At 51.6% G+C, this 19,746-nt stretch overlaps 1 protein-coding gene across 2 annotated transcripts in view; it reads right to left on the minus strand.

The window, feature by feature from the left end:
- Positions 1-5,822: 5,822 nt before the first annotated feature.
- AJAP1 (adherens junctions associated protein 1) overlaps positions 5,823-19,746 on the minus strand; it is a 129,361-nt gene continuing 115,437 nt past the window's right edge. For both annotated transcript variants that reach the window (XM_054448549.2, XM_054448561.2), the window contains exons 3-6: positions 18,871-18,958; positions 16,289-16,534; positions 14,250-14,381; positions 5,823-6,469 (exon numbers count right to left, since the gene is read on the minus strand). In XM_054448549.2, the coding sequence (XP_054304524.1) occupies positions 14,309-14,381; positions 16,289-16,534; positions 18,871-18,958 (407 nt within the window). In that variant the 3' untranslated portion in view covers positions 5,823-6,469; positions 14,250-14,308. The remainder of the gene's footprint in view (positions 6,470-14,249; positions 14,382-16,288; positions 16,535-18,870; positions 18,959-19,746) is intronic.

The following is a 19,746-nucleotide window of genomic DNA, read 5'->3' on the forward strand; positions in this document are numbered from 1 at the left end:
TTATATATGGCTCAGATTTACGGCTCATTCAAAACGGCTCTCTTGATTCTATGCACGGTAACTCTTAGAACATTTAGCAGGGAATCCTTCAAGAGGAAAAGGCAATGGAGCTACAGGGAGGATTCACTTTATGCTTTTAGCTCCAAAACAGGCCCATCACCACTGAGTTGACCATTCTCTTCAGTCACCTTTACAATGGGGCATGGGCTGTGCGTTTACAGGTGTGGAGTGTGGAGTGTGGACTTGTGGCTGGTGTGTCTGGGAATCGATGGAAAGAACTTTCCTCCCCATGCCCTACTGCCTTAGGGACCCCAAGACTAACATCACTTGGGTCACTGGATATTCTGGGGGCCATTGTGCACACTGCTCTCTTAGTCAGCTGTGGCCTATGTATTTAACTCCCTGCAACCACAGGGAAATAAGACGAAAGATGGGATGTTCAAGTGCTTCTGCACTGGGCTGGCTGTTGTGAGGGGAGCTGCTTTGTGTTTCAGGCAGAGAGCAGGGTGGGGCCACTCCTCTGACAAAGTGCAAATGTCCCCATGTTCCCATGAGCCCTTCAGCATAAAGGGAGGTTGTGCAAAGAGTTAAGTTTCCTAGCTACGGATGGCTTGGTCACATGGAGGCCCATATAAACTCCTGGTATTGGCTACTTTGTGCTCACTAGCTGAGACCTTTCTAGAATGATTTGACATCAGAAGAAGCTCATTCTTTCCGTTCGACTGAGGGCTGGGGTGGTTTAAAAGATAGGAGTTCTCTGCCTAGACTTGTTTTCAGTCACTCCTTACATTCAAATACAAGCTCTAAACCCAGACACACAAAACCACACACAGCCATGCTTCATGCTCTTTGGAAGGAAGGGCTGGTAGCATGTTTCAAAACCCCAAACATTCATTTAAGACCTCCCTGGAACCCTCAGATAAGGCCGAGTGTAACTAACACAGAGATCTTCGCTCAGAGTGAGCAAAGAGGGAGTTTAACTTCCTAGCAGGCGGCACATCAATGTACAATAAGTGAGGAAGAATAATCAAAGATCCTCAGATGATGAGTTTCGCTCATTTATGTAGGCTGTGCTATTTACACTGGAAAACAAACAAATAATCAAAAAACAGTACGGCAGAGCAAATTGACAAACTGCACCAAAGTAACCACTCAAAAATTACATGAATCACGGCATGTTTTGGAATAGCTGCTTACTTAAAAGCAGATGCTGTTTAAGAAGGATGCCACTAAGTGAGCTCAGTGCTGGGGGAGCTTCTGGAGAGGCAGCTGCCTTCTGGCACCAAGAGGAATGGCACCCCCAAGGTGCCCGTGCCCTGCAGGCCAAGTCGCTGACGTTGAACCCCCTTATCCTCCTTGAGACCTGGCTGACCTGAGACCTGGTTGGCCTGGCAACCTGACAGATGGGACCAACATGGGAGGGGCTGGGCAGAGCCAGTGCCCAGGGATGGGGCAAGCTCATCACCAGGGCAGCAGCCCTCATCCTGCCCCTGCCCCTCTGCTTCCACTCTTGCTGGAATGACAGAGGAATTTGGTGGAGAACCAGGCGTCGTAACAACTGTGATGTCTTATCTTCAGTGCTGCACTGCATTTTTATCCAAGAGCTAAGACTAAGGCCTTCTTCCTCCATCTAACACCAGACCAATCCTCAAGCAGCAAGTGGTAATTTTCCAGTAGGTGATGGGTCGCAGGAGGAGGAGATGTAGATAACCCCTGCCTCTCTTTCTTCCCCTTCAATTCCCCCCACTCTCTCCCTCTTCCCCTCTCCCTCTCTGCCCCCCGGCCCCATCACTCTGCTCTGCTCTCTTCCTGCCTCTTCTCTCTCTGGAAATTATTTTGGTTTGCTTTCACATTAACCATCCACCTCCTCCCACTGTAGAATATAAAACCCACAAGGCCATAACTGTGCCCATCTTGCCTCCGACTGTATGGCCAGTTTGGTAGAAGAGGAACAAGTATTTGTTGAATAAGAGGATGAATGACTGATCAGCTCATTATGGTGATCCAGAACGGGTTGTTTCTCTCCAATGGCATATGTGAGTAGTGTCTTAAAGAATTCACATGCTGAAGCAAGAATGGTTCAAGAAATCAGGTGTCTTGGTATCTTTTCCCACTGTGACTTGAGAAATGGCTTTGTGGAAGGGGGCAGGGGTAAGGGAGAAGACAGACCAGTGGAGGACCAAGTCTCATACATGCCCTGATGAAAGAGATCACCTTGATGAAAGAGGGTGATGGTGTCAACAGGTGGACAAAAGAAGGTGTGTCCTGGTGCCATCTTGAAATAAGTATGGGAAGACCAAGCCTGACTATGAAAAGGCTGAGTGAGAGTCCCAGCCTCACTCCCGGTTCCTGGTCTTATCTTTCAAGATACAGGATCAGTCCAGTTTCCTGGGCAACAGACAACCCTGGACCACCTGAGCAAAGAAGCAAAAGGGTAAAATACCTCTCCATGGGCAACAGGGTCAAAATAGAGACCACCCAAGGTGACAGGGTCGATCCTTTGGTGTGTTCACCTTTTAATATGGCCTACACATTAGGCATCACACACAAAATTTTGAAGACCAACCCCTCTAAGCATGGCTTTTCCTGATGCTAAAATATGGCTGTGAAAGAGTCATGTATTTTTGAAAGAAAGGATTAAGATGGTAAGATCATATTAGTAGTAATGGGTTTCCTGGTGTCCCGATTCAAAGAGTGGGTGGGGTTTGCTGATGAGTCCAGGTTTCTAATTTCACAATGTTCCAGGAAGGACTGGAGTGAATTTCTGGGAGCTGAATGTAATATGAGAAGTCCACTCAAATTCAAGATTGGGAAGGACTAGAAATACTACGGAGAAGACAAGGTCCCCTAAGTGGCCTCTCCCTTCTGTGTGCAAGGAGGGCAGTAAATAGGAACACTAGCAGCCACCTCCACACACCCCAGGGTGTCACCACGCTTCCACGTTGCGTGAGAAGGCTTGGATTTGTCTCGGTCATGGCTGGAATCTGAGCCCAATGGGAAACGGTGGGGAAGCTCCCTGACCACGCCTGGAGAACCCTGCCTTTCTCACGCCAAACTCGGAAATAAGAGCAATGACACACATATTCCAATCAGACAAAGTGACATCAAACGCATGAAGATTAGCAGCAACTTCATCTGGAAATGGACTAGACTGTACAAGGAGTGCATTCCCAGCTGTTTCTAAAGCTTTAAAGGAAAATGCAGGTGCCAGGAGGCTGCCAGGGGGTTTGCGATTGCGGGATCTCCGAGGAATAAGATGGAAGTGGACGAAAACTGGGGAACCCTAACAAACCACATCACTCTTCCTTGGAGTTCTTTTCTTGAGGAATAAAAGCTCAAGCAAAGGTAAGGACCAGGCCTTGGGTGGGGGATGGGAGGTGTCTACTATTAGACTCTGAATTCCAGGGGTCAAGCAGAGGAAAGAGGACACCAACTAGCTTGAAACACTGCCCCAAGGCTGCAGAAGGACTGATCAGGCCAACTCAGCAGCCACCGACACACAAAGTGCATGGGCATTACATATACATACGGCCCGAAGCAGGACAGTTCTGTGCTCTGGTGCAGACTTCACCGTGGGTGGGGCTGCATTTCTGAGGCCCAGTCACTTTCACTCATTATCTCCTCTTACCTAGACGATGATCCCAGTTGAGGGGTCTGGGAGAGCAGGTAACCATTTAAAAAAGTAAAGTAACACGTCTTTACGTACACTGCCTCAATCATCCAGAAATAGCAGCCTTTGTGTGGATTTACCTTGACGGATGTCATGTTGGTACAGAACCAGACTTTCGGGTGTGGAACGGGCATGCATTTGCTTGTCTGGTGGTTGTGCCTGTGTGGGTCTCACAGCCCTGCCTTGAATCTATGGCTCTGATCGGGGACAAGAGGGTTGTTGCTTTATGCTTCCTTCCGAGGCTCGATGTCTTATGGACCCAGGAAAGAGTTCAGGGCATCCAGGGTGCCGCCCATGGTCGGAGAAGGGGGCTGAGCAGCTGGGAGTTGACAGAGCAGATACCAGGAGTCCCTCGGGAATCCTAGGTTCTCATGATCAGTGAACCAACAGGGCCCCCCGGCCGTCACCTCCTCCTCAGTTGGGCTCTCTGGAGCTCAGAACGTCAGAGACCAGAGCAGCAGCCCCACTGCCTGCTGGACGCCGCCAGCCCTCACCATGCACTCGTACCACGCTGTGCTCACCTGGAGTCAGGAGGCCCACCTCAGAGGGAGGGAGTGATTGAAGGAGAATGGGATGGACGAGGCCGGATGGCGCGCAGAGAGAGCTGCAGGCTGGAGCGCCGTGCAGGTGAGTGCCAGGAACCTGGAGATGGCCAAATGCCAGTGGCGGATGTTTGCATTGTCTCAGGATGTGCCAAAGCTTGGGGGGAAAATGACAGAACAAAAACTAAAGAACAACTTTTCCTAATTTGTGAGCAATACCATGGATACAGATCTCAACACTACTGCGTCACAAAAACAATCCTTTCACCTCCGGAGGCCTTACTCTAGGTTCACACGTTTCAGGAGATACAAAAGTGAACTTTTGAAGCATATCACAAGGTGTTTTAGAGGGAGACTGAGCCCGAGGGAAGAATCAGGTCATCAGCCTGGCCATTGAGGGCAGTAAGGTCAGCTGTCTGTCTGATCTTTAACCTTTTTGCCTGGCCTGTGACATTTCACTGAATTGGCTCATGCACTCTACTGCTGAAATTAAAGTTGCTCGTGGGCCACGCGTGAGAAATATAGTCTTTGGAGACAGGGACCCACACCATGTTAGGCATCTCCCATAGACAGGAAACATCCTTTAAGGAGGCACAGCGTGGGCTATGAGATGCATCCCTAGATCCCTACAGCACCCGCTGTTGACAGCAAGTGTGGGACACCAGTGAGCCCGTTTTAGGTGAGGCTTGTGAGGGAGGCCCGGCGGCATGGCAGTATTTTTAATAAAGTGTGTGTGGTTGGGATTCTCTGTACTGAGGCTCAGGTCTGGGGCCCGTTTCCACTGGGTAGTTCTACAGTAGGATTCTCGGTGACAAAACAGAAACATCCATCGGCCAATGGAAGCTGACAGGAGAACGGCATCTTTGCCGAGGCTTCCCCCAAGATTCCAAGTCACCCTTGGGCCCTAGAAAAAGCAGGCGACACCTGCCCACCTGCACAAGGGAAGGCAATGAGCACAGGCCAGGCCAGGGTGCTGCCCGAGTGGGGCAGCCTTGTGGTTTGCACACAGAATGACTATTTTTCGTTTTCAAACCAACTGGGGCCCTTCACGTATGTCTAAGTTCTGCCCTGACATTACACACACACATCGTAAGGATATATTCCTTTAATTTTTGGAACTGGAAAACTTCTTTAATCCAGTCTATGCTCGTATGACACACACATCCAAGAATCCACCACCCACCCAACCAGGGGCTCAGGCCCGTTTGTAAGCAACCAGCTACGTAAATGTGAACGTGGCTGTTAGGTAGCATCTTCCAACACTTAAGTGAAACAAAAAAAAAATCATATGTATGCATATGTATATATATATACACAAACATATATATATATATACACATATCTAAAACCTTGGCATTCTTAGTTCTGGCCCAAGATAGCAAGTCACACATTTGATGCCACTCACCAACCGTCTAGCAAATGCAGGCTGTCATTTAAGGGCCTCCTTGTCTGGGTCGAGGCTGTCCCCTGGGGTGAACAGTGATGGAATACCAGGTCACCAGAAAGAACATGCTCACCTGTGGAACTGCATTTCCAATAGATGCGTCTATATGCATGTATGTGTATTGTGTGTGTATGCGCACATGTGTGTAATATGTGTGTGACGTGAGTTGCGAAAGTAGAAAACACTGGTTTATTCTGTTCATACTAAGCATGTTAAATAAATCAGATTTTGTAACCTATAACACAATTCTTTTTTTTAAAAAGGAACATTTAAGATCTTCAAAAATTGCTACAGTACAAAAAAAGTGTGTGTGTGTGTGTTTGTATTTATATATTTATATATGTATATTAACCAGAAATAGCGACTCTATCGGAAGAGATTCCCACCCCTGTTTTCTGTAAGATTTCTCCGCGTGATTCGCTGGGCCCTGGCTCTGCGGCCGAGCCTTTCGGGTCAGTACATGGCACATAATGGTATTATTGGCACAGGTTCAGAATCGTAGGACGAATCCTAGGTTTCGGATGCTTCCTCCCGTCCCTTTCGCTGGGTATCCTCGTCTCTCTGCCTCCGGTTCCTTTCTTTCATTTCTTCTTTCTGTTCTCCAAAGAAAACTCTGGGAGAAGGCAGTCACCCATAGGCATGAGCATTTTTACAAAAATAGATTTGGCCTAGAGCGTCCTGCTCTGTGAGTTTCCCACCGGCAAACAGAAGTGGTAGGTGCGGGGACCCTCCCCCTTAGATAGCTTAGTTTTAGGTTTTGTCTTTTTTGTTTTGTTTTGTTTGTTTTGTTTTTACAGGTTCACCAACGGAATCCTGTGTGGAAAGAAAACAAGAAGAGATTAAATGGCAGCAGGCTGAGGGCGCGACAAGTCCGTGGGGTTCTCGGTCGACCGGGACCCCCACACAGAGGACCCCCGCATGCAGAGCCCGATCGCTCCCTTTATCGGTTCACTGACACGGAGGGGTCCTTGGAACGTGGACAAGGCCTCACTAGAATTGGTCAGCAGGAACTGGAAGAAACACTGGGAATCCCAGGGGTATGAAGTGGGAGCCTGAACCTTGTGGAATTCTGGTCATCTACAGAGCTCTGAGCTTGCTACCAGGGGCTGGGACCACCCCCTCCACTAACGCATGGTGGGGGTGCCGGGGCATCTGGTCCCAGGCGTGCACATCAGAGGGCCTGTGTGTGGCAGCCCTGCTCTCACTCCCTGTCCAGCTTCCTCCCATGGGGGGTAGCGTTGGGCCTGCTCCGCTCCTGTGCTGCAGGAAGAAAGGGAGTCTGTTTCCGTCCACTGCTCAGCTGCAGGATCCCTGAGGCCAGGACTCGGAGAGATAAATGGACTGCATCAGAAAATCCACCTCCCGCATCTCCCCAGAGGTGATCTTGCTGAAGAGAGAGAAGGCGAGTCCCACCTGGGCACAGGTCAGGTGGGCTGACTGCGATTGCCACCTTCAGCGGGCAGGCTGAGAAGGGGCGGCTCCCACCCAGCCAGCCCCAGCCTCAGAAAATGGAAAATGCAGTCTCCCTGGCTGAGTGAGAGCCCCCAGTAGGTCAGCATCCCTCACAGAGTCACCCCGGGCATGGCCAAGTGAGCTGGAACACATCACGGTCCCATCTGGGGACCTTCTGCCCAAAGCTGCGTCTCTGTCACAGGGATGGGGTGCTGTCTGGGTCCCTCTGCTGTCACTCAGAGCTCCTCTCAACTACAGGCAATCAGGACCCTCAACAGTAGAAAGAAAATGCTACTGCATCCTCATCTGTGCAGATGACACATATCAGAAAGTGGTAGGATGGGGCAGGTGTACCCGCTGATCCCAAAATGAAGTCGGAAAAACACCCAGTGGGAGCTCTAGAATTTTTCCAGCAGCTGCACGCACAGCATGCGACCAGACCAGCTCCGTCATTGTCATCGTTGGAGCTTAGCAGAAATACAGATTCCCAGGCTCACCTCTGGAGACCCGGAATCAGGGTCTCGGGGTAGTGCCTGTGAACGTGGGTTTTCAGAGCTCCCCAGGTGAGGTCAGCGACTGCCAGTCCTGGGTCCATTCCCTGGTTCTTCCCAAAGACAAGGGTGTGGTTTTCTCTCTCCTGAATCAACTGAGCCCACCGCAGTGATTCTGGTTGGGACTGGGGAGGAGGGGCCCCAGGTGGGACATGCCTGCCTTCTGCAGGACACATCCCAGGAGTGGACAGCGAGGCTGGCAGGCCCCAGAACAGCTCCTCCTGCACAGCACTGTGTCCCTGATCATCTCCAGGAGACTCAGTGTGCCAGAGTCTACTCATTTGAAGGCGGAGGTGAGGGGCTGGGTCTTTCCCTGGCCCCTCTGCACCTGGACAAGAGGCTGGGCCCTGGGCGTCACCTTCCTGCTTGCTGTCTCCAAATGACACCTGTGGGGACAACTCCATGAGGCTACAGGGGAGTGTCTGCTCAGCTACTGTGGGAAGACCAGCTGCTGTGGGCACAGAGGTCACTGCATGTAAAGAAAGGAGACATCCTGGCCAACATGGTGAAACCCCATCTCTAGTGAAAATACAAAAATTAGACAGGCATGGGGGCGCACACCTGTAATCCCAGCTACCTGGGAGGTTGAGGCATGAGAATTACTTGAACCCGGGTGGCAGAGGTTGCAGTGAGCCGAGATGGCGCCACTACACTCCAGCATGGGCAACAGAGTGAGGCTGTGTCTCACAAAAAAAAAAAAAGAAAGAAAGAAAGAAAAAAAAAAATAAAGGGGACGTGCCTTTGGGTCAGCGTCAGGTCACTCTTGGTAGCCTTACTCCAGCTGTGCCCCACCCCTGCCTTCCTCTTCCACATTCCCCAGATTTGGGGAAGAGGGGCTTAAAAAATGGAGTAATTATTACAACACACAGAGAGAAATATCCCTCTTATATGTCCATCTTGGTAATTTTTTTGAAAGTTAAAAAATATGGAGACAAATGCTGTATGATTCTACTTATAGGAAGTACCAGAGCCACCAAATCCAGAGACAAAGAGGAGAATGGGGGGCCAGGGGATGGGAGGAGAAGGGGAGCGAGTGTTGAGTGGGTGCAGAGTTTTAATACAGGGTGATGGAAGGAGGTGAAAAGCCGGCTTGTGAAGATGCCTGCGCAGCACGGTAAAGGCACTCATGCCATTGAACTAGACACGCATAAATGGTCAAATGGTAATTTTTTTTTTTTTTTGAGAGAGAGTCTTGCTCTGTCACCCAGGCTGGAGTGCAGTGGCACGATCTCAGCTCACTGCAACCTCCGCCTCCCGGGTTCAAGCGATTCTCCTGCCTCAGCCTCCCGAGTGGCTGGGATTATAGGCACACACCACATGCCCGTCTAATTTTTGTATTTTTAGTAGAGATGGGGTTTCACTGTGTTGGTCAGACTGGTCTCAAACTCCTGACTTCAGGTGATCCGCCGGCCTCAGCCTCCCAAAGTGCTGGGATTACAGGTGTGAGCCACTGCGCCTGGCCTAAAATGGTAAATTTTATGTTACATATATTTACTACAATTACAATTTTTCTTAAAAGGGAGATAAAAATCCTGGGGCCACTAGAAGCTAGGCTTGGAGACCCTACACTGGGTCCCGGTGTCCCGGCACAGTCACCGGTTGTAAGCTGCTGTCCCTGTGTTCCCTGATCATTGATTGCTCACAAGGCCAACCTTTCGCTCTGGAATGTGTTCAGGGTTGGACCATAAGTCATATGGCTGCCACCTTAATAAGAATACTTTCCTGCATGAACCGTGGCCCCGGCTGCTTTCCAATCCTTAATCCTGACCTTAAACAGGAGAATAAAGGCCGGAGGAGCAGCTTCCACCCCTTGCGTCTGTCTGGCCATGCTCCGGAGGTGTTCCCAGGTAGACTTTATTCTGCCCCTTTCCCATGTGAAAGTCTCCCGTGTGAAGGCGGAGGCGGAGGTTACAGTGAGCTGAGATCGAGCCACTGCACTCCAGCCTGGGCGACAGAGAGAGATTCTGTCTCAAAAAAAAAAAAAAAAAAAAGAAAAAGAAAAGAAAAAAAGCCCCCTGCACTTCCCATGCTGGCTCCTCAGATCCTTCTGCACTGGGTCCCGGCCGCCTTTCCACCTCACTCTTCCTCTTCTTCTTCCTCTCTGCGTTCCAGGTTCCCTGATTTCAAGTTGCAAATCTCAAGCCTCAAATCCTTCAGGTTTTGGCTGGAAAGATCACCTCCCTGGGGAGGGCTTCTTGTGCCCCATTCCTTCCTACACACATCCCCTACTTTACTTCTGTCTCCTGGAGCACTTGCTCGGTGACATCTTGTGCATGGGACCATCTGCATCGAGCTTTATTTGGGCAGATGTGCAAAGCATCTCCTGCTGGCAGCACAGCCCCCTGAGAACGGGGGTCCCCTGCCCATTCACCATTGGTTCATGCAGGTTCCAGTTCTGTGCCTGGCCCGGAGTAGGGAATCAACACTGGATGAGGCTCAGAGATGTGGCAGGGGTGTGAAGCAGTTTTGTCCTCAGTCCCTGAGACCCATCCCTAATGGCATGAAACAACCTCTGGGGACTGCCTGCAGGTAGATGCTGATGCAGGGAGCCACCGACACGACGTGGAGGATCAACGAGTGGGTGGCAGCCTGTGCCAGACATCCCTGGCTATGCAGGGAAGGGAGTCTCTTTCAAGACTACAGGCATCTCTCTCTACTCTGTGTCTCAGGATGGAAAAGAGAGAGAGAGAGGGAGAGAGGGGGAGAGACAGAGAGGAGAGGCAGAGAGGAGAGAGAGAGAGAGATGGCGCCAATCCTGCACCTTGAATGACCATTTCCAGAGCCATGCTGGCTTTGCAGAGGGTGGAGAGGTTTCCTGAAAGACCAAGGTGTGATCACAGCCCCTGGCCCAGGAGGAGGGTCTCATGTTGTCCATGTTCTGCCAAAACTCTGCTGCTCAAACTTCAGCTGCTTGTGTTTTTCTGTGCCACACTTAGCACGTGAGCCTCTCATCTTGGCACTAAGCCCAGAGAAGAACTGAGGATCCCAGGCCAGCTGGGAAAGACAGATAAGGTGGGGCCTGGACCCCATGGCTGGAAAATAACGTGGCTGAAGGTGAATGTCCACCCGAGGTTCCCTGGGCAAAAAAGGAAGCTGTGTGTATCTTGCAAAGCCATCTTCCAGATCTGGATCTGGGATAAATTCTGCCCTCTGCTGCCTGGAAGGAGATTCTCGGCTGGCCTGGCCCCACTGGGCTGCATGTTTCACAGTGGGTCACTGGGTGTAATGACCAATGTCTGCTTTTGCAAAAAAAAATAAATAAACAAACAAACAAACAAATAAATAAATACACAAATAAAGAGCAAACAGGCTACTGCCAGGTGTCCCTGGGGTAGAGCAGAATTTCTTGACAATCTGAAGTGGCTACTTTCTCTCAAAGTTTTCATGGTACTGTTGTCAGCTCAGCAAGCATAGCTTCCAGAAAGGTGTGGATGTTGCTTTGAAAAATAGGCTCCTTTGAATAACACAAGTTTGATATTCTATTAATGTATATTTTGGAAGAACAAAGTGGGAAGGCACAGGTACACTTCTTATTTTTTATTAGTGATCAATGTGTTTTTGAAAATAATAATAGTGCATGATTTACTTCTCACTTGCTTCAGATTCAAGAGCTTTTATGATTTTGCAGGCTCCGTTCAGAATGAAGCGGCCTTGGCAAAGGGAAAGAGATCAACATTAACGAGGTTTGCTGAAGTGTACCTGCTGTATGAAAGATGACCGCGAATTAGTCCGAGAGCCAATGCAGGCCTGCTCTCGAGGCCCCCTTCCTTGGAGCATAAGGGCCAGCTTCACTTTGTCCAGAGCAATCTGGCCCCAACACAAAGGTGGTCTGAGGCAAGAACGTGTTGGACTCTATCACGAAGGTGAACTCTGGGGTGCACATCTGCCCAGGAGCCACTGGCATTCCGGACAACCGCCTGCAGGAAAACGAACTTGGCTGACTTTGGGTCCCAAATGTGCACACGGATTAGACTGAGAAGACAATGGTGTGGTAACAAACGGCTGCACCATCATTAAAAATGCATTTGGAGAGGCTTCCCAGCTATGCGAGAGAGAAATAGCTCCACTGGCTCTTAAACCTTAATTAAATGTTTTAGTATTAATTGCTATTTATTTAGGGACAATAAGTACCCCAGCAAATCTGAGAGATGTTTCTGGCTATTCTGCACCCGATGCTCATGTCCAGGCATTAATTGCAAGATTCAGGGGATACTTAGAATCCCAACGCTTTCATCCTAGTGAGTGATAAACGGTCTGTCCCACAATCGGCAACAGAATCTTACAAGCATTTATCAAGGACTAACGAGGCTGTGTGCGTAGCCCTCCTGGTCCACAGCTACTTCAGGAGGCCACCAGGAGTGGGCCGTGGCTTCGTGTCGGCAGATTCCGAGGCTGAATGCAGCTGCCTTCAGTAAGCCTCACGGGCTCTTCTGAACTCTGCGGATGACCTACCTGAGAGCCACAGGGAGGGGGTCAGCTCTTTAGACACAGAGATGTTTCCTTGTGTAAATGCCGGTGGTCCTGAAACAGCTCCTCAGGCACAGTTGGGAAGCGGGGTCCACCTGGGGCCCATCTGGGGGCGCCCATGTCTCTTGCCTTTGCCTGGGGCTGCAGCACGGGGCTAGCCCACCAACAGTGTTTCTGGGGGGTCTTCAGTGCCCCGTGCTGCTGGAAGGGGAGGACCAGGCTGATGAGACACGAAGGTTTTCTGGGGCAGATGAGTAAATAAAACACTTTTTTTTGCCCTATTTTATCTTTTTTTTAAAGTCAGTGCTGCAGCTTCCTGTTCCAATGGAAAAGAAGGATCCCTGGGCTCAGGCCTGTGAAGTAGGCAGGGGAAGTCCCGGAGCCAGGCAGCCATCGGGTGATCCAGCCCCACCACTAACAACCTGGCTGACCTCGGCCAAGTCATTTAACCTCCCACTACCTCAGTTTCCCCACTTGTAAAAGGAATTGCTGGGAGGACTGGGCAAGTAAAAAGTGTTCCACGAGCTGCTGTGCAAACACCCATATTAGGGGGCTGTCCCCCCGAGTTGACCTCTCCAGTTCTGTGGGCCTGTGGCTCTTGGTGGAAGGGAGAGAGGGTCTTTGACTCTAAGGCCTCGCATCTCCCAGGTCAATGAATTGTGCATTAACAAATTTTAAAAATCATAACAGAGATGCTGGCAACCATCAGGACCCAGTCCCTACAGAGGCTTTACCAGGCGGGTCGCGGACTACACTGCTAGCAAGCCAGCTCCCTGCGGCTAGCTTGGTGGCACTCCAATGGGGGCTCCCTTCATGAGGGGAGCTGCGGTGAGGCAGACAAAGGCACTGGCTTCTGATGGATGCTCTAGGCTGCACATCCCCCCATTGAATGGTGGGGACAACCTGCCTCTTACCTGCCACAGCAAAGGCCCTTGCAGGGCAGCTCGGTTCCCATATTCTAATCTAATTATGTTTCTTTGCCAGTTGGCAGAACATGTTGGCTTCGGGATAGGGAGTGAGGGCTGGAGATTTGATTTGGAGCAAACATGTGGTTCATCAGTGCCAGGATGAGGAACTGACCGATTCACTCCCCTCTCTGACTGCAGCTGGTTCCCCGCCCCCAGCTAGGTGCAGCCGGCTGAGTCCTCTGGACCGTCCCTGTCCGCGGGCCCCTGAGGACATTGTCCATTCAGTCCCTCATATCAGACAGTGGGCAAAAAGTAAGAAAAAAATATTTTCAAATATTGGTATTCTATCCTAGAAATAGGGCTCCCTACTCATGGAAGGGATCTTAGGTCACCTTTGGAAGGAAGCAAGATGAGGATGTGTAGAAAGCCCGGTGTCGAAAAGAACCACGAAAACCTCAGGTCGCACCCATGGGCTGTGCTTATAGAACGCATGGGATGTGCAGCCATGAGGGTGCAGTGCTCTCTCCCCTCAGCAGCCCGAGTGCTCCGAAGACTCAGCACAGAAGGAGGCAATTTAACGTTAGCATTACAGTTAATATCACTGAAAGCAAACCAAATGTTCCCATCCAGCAGAGCATGGAAAATTCATCCTGTTTTGGTGCCGGTTCCTGGCTTCAAATTAGTACATGGTTCAACTCTTCCCTTTCTTTCTTTATCATTTTCTTTCTTATCTCTTATTTTTATATTTCAAAATTGTATTTTAATTCTGCCTTGTGCCCTCCCCCGATGTAAAGACATGTGACGGAGGCGCGATTCCTGCCTCCCTAGCCGCTGTCCTAATCTCTTCCTGCTGTGGGAAATTAGAGCTGTAATTGTCGCTTGTTTCGGGGAATGACTTTCTCTGCCACGTAGGCCACGCGCGTGGTGGCCTTCCTGAGCGAAGGAGTGGCACTGATAAGAATAGTGAGGATGTGGAATCAGGGTGCATGAGTGCCTGTTACTCTCCTCCCCTGGGACGGGGAGGGCACTTCTAACAAATCCAACATCGAGGTCAAAAGCCCAGCCCCCTGGCTCATGTTCAGAGAAGTGATGCCATTGCAAATCCACGTACCATGTCTAAAAGAGCTCCCAATGATCCCAAAGAGTGCATGGGGAGGGCAGTGGGGAAGGGAGGAAAGGGAACGAAAACAGGAGTGTCCAAAGAGAGGTACCTACCGTGAAACAGACACACGGCGTCTGCCCTGCCCCCAGGAGGTAAAAAAGACTTCGGCCAGTCAGCAGGAGATTTCAAACCATTTCTCAGACACGAAGGCCACAGGAATAAGATGCCGATCAGAAGAGGAGGGTCTGCGGTGAACAGAAAAATGGGCTTTGGCGTGCTGGTACATGACACATGATAGGCAAGCCGGGGCAGGCCTGTAGTGGGGACTGGCTTCTTGAGAAAGGAAGGGCTAATGTGGACTCCTGGCCTTGCCAGGAAAGGACCACCCCCCCCATTCCCTGTGGCTGGGAGAAGTCCTCACACACGAACGCTTTCTACCCTGGGAGGCTTTGGAGGACACAGACTGAGGAATCTGGGCACACGAGCACTTTGCTGTGCAGGCTGGAAGGCTGTGCTGACTCCAGATTTTCGTTTTTGAATTTGCAGGATGAGCCCAGAGCCTGGGGTCTCTGCCTCTGATGGCAGATTTGACCCACTTTATTGCCCATGACAGAAAGGATGGAACCTGGCTCCCAAAATGTCTCCCCCATATTTTGTCACCTTTGAGACTAAGCTACCATTTCCCAAGGCCAGTGAAACCCAACAGAGCATGACCTTGGGCCAAAAGGCAAGAACTCGTTCCATCCGATGCCTCCATGCCAGGGCCCGAGAACACCAGCTGTGCCAACTCTGCTCTTGGACAGCCCCCCACCCCACCTCCCTGCACAACACAAGCACAGAAGGTGGGAAAAGTGAAGCAACAGAGGCCAGCCCACGGCCCTCTGCCCTCTACCCTCTATCCACACGGCCCAAGCACTGGCTGGCCCAGATTCATGTCCAAGCCAACATCCACATATTCAGTGAAATGGTTTGGAAATCTGTTAGCCGGTTATTTGTGAACTCAGCCTTCTGGAAGGCTGGAATGGCACCCATGAGCTCCCCAAATGTCTGAGTGTAAAACCACTGAGGTTTAGAACAACAGTTCTGAGGTTCTGAGCGCCACTGTCCTCCTCCAGAAGGGAGGGGAACATCTAAGACAGAGAATATCGCAGATGGCAGAATGCAATGTGGACACGCAAGAAGAGGCGTGGCCAGAAGGTATTTCAGGAACATCTGCTCATTCTAGCCAACAGGACAAAGACACAGTAACTATGGATGTGGCAGCCCCGGCAGCCCTCGCTCTCCAGGGCCCCTGAACAAATCAGCAAACAACGAAAGGGAGCATGCAGCCAGCCCTTTCTAAAACAACTCGAGTCCAGTCACCTTGCCCTGGGTTCCAGGGGAGCCCTTTCCGGGGGCCTGGGGCAGTGTTACCCTGGCTGCTAATTCTATTGCTCACGATGGACCCTTCGAGGCAGCCTCCCAGCCTCCTCCTTTCTTCAAGTTGTTGGAGACTGTTTTTTTAATTTACAAAATGATGCATAAATGTATGCTCACTTAAAAAAAAAAGCTTATTGATACTTTAATTCTGGACAAACCTTTGAAAGCTGACTCAAGGGTTTTTTAAATATTCCCAGGGATGGTTGTGGGGTATATTTTCTTTGAGGGATTACACATGAATAATAAAAAAGGAGGAGCATTTAGTAACATACGTCCGGTCTGGGAGTCTGGTAGGTATCTGATATTTTTGCTAAATTTGCCACTGACATTTTATTGACGGGGCTCAGAGACGCTGACTCCAGTGGGGGGCTGTCCTGATCTGTTGACATTTAGGAGGCTGATAACCATGGGGCTGGACTTTGAGCTCTGGGGCATGAAGGATGATGGCTCAGAGTGAGGGCTGGGAGACTGCATTTCCCGCCACCGCCCACGTCCAGGGGTCTGGAAGGAAATTCCAGCCACTGTGTTCTCTGGGAGCAGCTAAACGCCTGTTGCTATCAACCCTCCCTCTCTTGTTTTGCCAAGTTAGCTGTCTGCCTTGGCTGGGCCCCTCAAAGCGACCTCAGGGAAGACCTAAACCGACCAACAGCTCTCAGCTCAGCCACACCAGCCCCCGGGGGTCGGGACCACCAAGAGCTTCACGGCTGCAGTGTCTAGCAGAGCCCAAGCTTACCGGTTTCCATTAAATGTGGATTTGTACTCCCCCGTCGTCGAGTGCAGCGTCTCGTCGGTGTACACGGGCACAGACGCCCTGACGCACTCGTGCGAACACTGCAGGGTCTCGTTATAGGCGGTGAATATGTCCAGGCTGCTGGGCACCCGGGCCGAGGTGAAGTCCGTCAGGTTCTGGCAGCTCTCCTCCTGCTGGTTGGTCTTCCGCTGGTGGCTGTTCCTACGAGTGTTCCCGCTTTGGGCACAGCTGGAAGAGAAAGAGTTTGGGGTGGGGGGACGGGCAGAGGCCGGAAACCCACAAACACAACTCCAGACTTCCATTGTGGGTCTTTCACTTGCAGGTGTGAGCTACGCATCATTTTATATTAAACGGTAATTCCCAGCCTCTTCAGAAAGATCAACCACAATCAAGCAATCAACTCTTTTTTTTTAAAAAAAAAAAATGAAACTTGAATTTTAAATGTGGCTATTACAGCAGGGAGGATGAGGGGTAAGTGGTGAGCTGTGTGATCGCAGAGCTAGGGACCTGCTTAACTAAAGAGCATCAGCCAGACCATGGTGCTGACTCAGTTTCCCCATGAACGCCTCACCGGGATAAAAGCCGTGGTGGGTCCTTCCTGCCAGAGGGGCCTAGAGCGTATGGGAGCCTTTGGGTACAGGTTGGGGTGGTCCGTTCCTTCATCTCAGAATGGACAATGGACCTTTCTTTGGGGAAAGCTGATGAGTGAGAAAGCCCCTGTCCTCAGCCCCACCCGGGGGCACGTGCACAAGCTGGAAATGACGAGCTGGCTTGTCCTTCATCCCTGATCAAGTCTGCAGAGGGAAGTGTCCTGCATGCCTGCCTGTTATGGTCTAGTTCCTCTGAACCACAGGGGCTTCCAGAGGCCACTTATAGTGACCATGGGACTCCTACCCTCGTCCGTCCAGGGACTCGACAAAGCAAGAATCGAGGCCCCCGGATGCCGCTTCTATGATGAGAGCACAGGAAGGACAAGGGGGCTGGCTGGGAGGCCCTTCCCCTGCTGCATGGGGAGCCGAGGACGTCGCCCCGCATTGGGGGCCATTTCCCCTGCCTGCCCCTTCCCCTTCACGCTCAGGGCCTGTGCACAGGGAGGGGCTGCACGAAGGCAAGGGGCAGGGGGGATGCGCCCATCTCCTTCTAAGTCTTGGTTATTTCCTGCGTTGGTTTTCCCAATGAAAGGAATCCTGATTCCTGGAGAAGAAGCCCCCTACCCCATACACCAAGGTCAGAAGGTGCATGCCAAACGCAGGGGGCAGCCCCACCCACAAAGTCTTCCTCAGAGGGAGGTCAGGTTCATAGTTGTTCATCCATTCTCCCGGGCTGTTCTCCCAAAGGGCTCTTTGAAGGTCTGCTATAAGCTCGAGTGTGGGAAATGCTAGATGAAGGCTTGTCATCAACTTGTCACAGAACAGGCTACAAAGTCCCCTGTCTCTGGGGAGATGAAGCCCTTCACCGAGATGGCCAGTGGGATTTGTCCTTCCATACACCCACACAGTCCAGGGGTCCAAAGCCCCTTCTCTGGCCAGCCCCTGCCTAAGAAGCCCCACTGTGAGCTCTGTGTTGTTCTCTCATCACCTGTCTCCAGAAAATGCCCGGGGTCCCAGTTTGCTACCTATCAGGAGGTGGCTTTGAGGCCTCGCTAGCCAAGTGGGAGGTCTGTTGTGGGGCTGTGCTACCTCCACCCTCCTGCAGCCTGCCAAGGAGTCCCACCTCCTCTGATCCCAGAGCCTGGCTTTTTCTCTCCCTTTCTTGTGTTCCCCTGTGATTCTGAGGCTCCGATGTGGTTTCCACCATCAGCCTTGTCTGATGCATACGGCTGTGTGCAGGCAGCAAGGGGACCATTTGGGTCTGTTATTCTATGAGGGAGTTTTAAGCCTAGATGCCAAAAGGAGACACAGTTGCTGGAGGAGTGGCTGCAGGCAGGTGAGGTCCCCAAGGCGCTTTCGAGCAGCAGGGCCTCCCAGCAGTCCCCTGATTTCTCAGGGGCTTATCAGGTGTGTACACCCAGCAAGGTTGGCCTCAAAGTAGGCCAATTTCCAGGAGGAAATAGGCAAAGGCAGGCTGCCTGGAGCAAAGCGGTAACCTAGTTCAGCACACAGAGTGGCTTTGAGAGGAATGAAGAATACAAACAGGGCTGGTTCAGCAACCGGCCGCCAAGCCTGAGTAAGGGACGTGGGACCCTGCTGGGTGCTGGCAGAAAGGCCCCATCCCTACCTTTCCAGGGAAGGGGCAGAGGAGACAAGATATAGGGACTGTGCTCTGGGTGGACAACATCCCAAGGGACACTTGGATCCAGAGGAAGAATCTGGAACCCAGGACCACACGCACCCTGAGAAGCTCTGTCACAAAGGCTGGGCTCTCTGGCCTTCTGCAGGGAAACCAGGAGAGGGGCCGGGCCAAAGGGCAGCACTGGACGGTGAGCAGCCTGTGGCAGCTGAACTGCCCAGGGCAGAAGCCAGCAGCACAGGCTGGCTTTGAAAAGTAGGGGCCTTTCTGTGTTCACCACCCAGGGACCCCTGTAGTCCCCCATTTCTGGGCCAGAAGGGCCCAAGGAGCCTTACCAATTTTTTAAGACAAGAGTTGTGATGAGAGCAGCTATGACCATGATGAGGGAGACGGTGATGGTGATGATCTGATGGACAGCCAGACCTGGAAAGAAGGAAAGAGGGAAGAGGGCACCCATGAAACCAGGTTCAGGAGGTGAGGGGGGCTGGGAAAGGTGGAGGCGCATCCCCCCAACCCAGCTGGGGATGCCAGGTCCTATCCACAGCAGGGAACTCGGGGCAGCATGACAGGTGCTCAGTTCTCTCCTCCTCGACTGCAGGCCCCGGGCATGAGGCTGCTCTCACCCGGGGTCCAGGAAGGGGGAGCTCCAGCTCTGGGCTCTCTCCTTCCACCACCCTGTCAGTCTCCAAGCCGTGACCTGGATCATGGGCGGCTGTGTTCTTTCTTACACCTGCCAAGCCCTTCACCTGCCTCCTCTACTCGGCGGCAGGTCAGCTCTGGGTGAGATATTCCTCATGACGCCTTTCTCCTCTCACACCCTGGGCCAGTCTCACTCTTCTATTCTGGAACGGTGAGCTCCAGGGTGCTGGCCTGTGAGTGGGAGCAGGGTTTGGCCTGACCCAGGGGGAGCCAGGATGGGCCAGTACATATTGGGGAGGTAAAAAGAAGAGCACATGGGATGACACCCTCACAGACCCGGATCACGAGGTGAAATCTTCCTCTTTCCAGAGTCCTCGCTAAGAAGTTCACTGCTTCACGAGGTTCCAGGAATGAAAGTTTCAGGCCAGCGGCGGATGCTTCCCATAGCCCCAAAGGAGAATCCATGGTCTAGCCTTGTTGCCCTGGCCCCAATCCCTGAATGCGGAGGTGGGGGGCACTGGAATCAGCAGGACAGGGACAGAAGGACCAGCCACTTCAGAAGTGGGGCAGGT

The sequence above is a fragment of the Pongo pygmaeus genome, chromosome 1, assembly GCF_028885625.2.
Source record: "Pongo pygmaeus isolate AG05252 chromosome 1, NHGRI_mPonPyg2-v2.0_pri, whole genome shotgun sequence".
Taxonomy (NCBI): domain Eukaryota; kingdom Metazoa; phylum Chordata; class Mammalia; order Primates; family Hominidae; genus Pongo; species Pongo pygmaeus.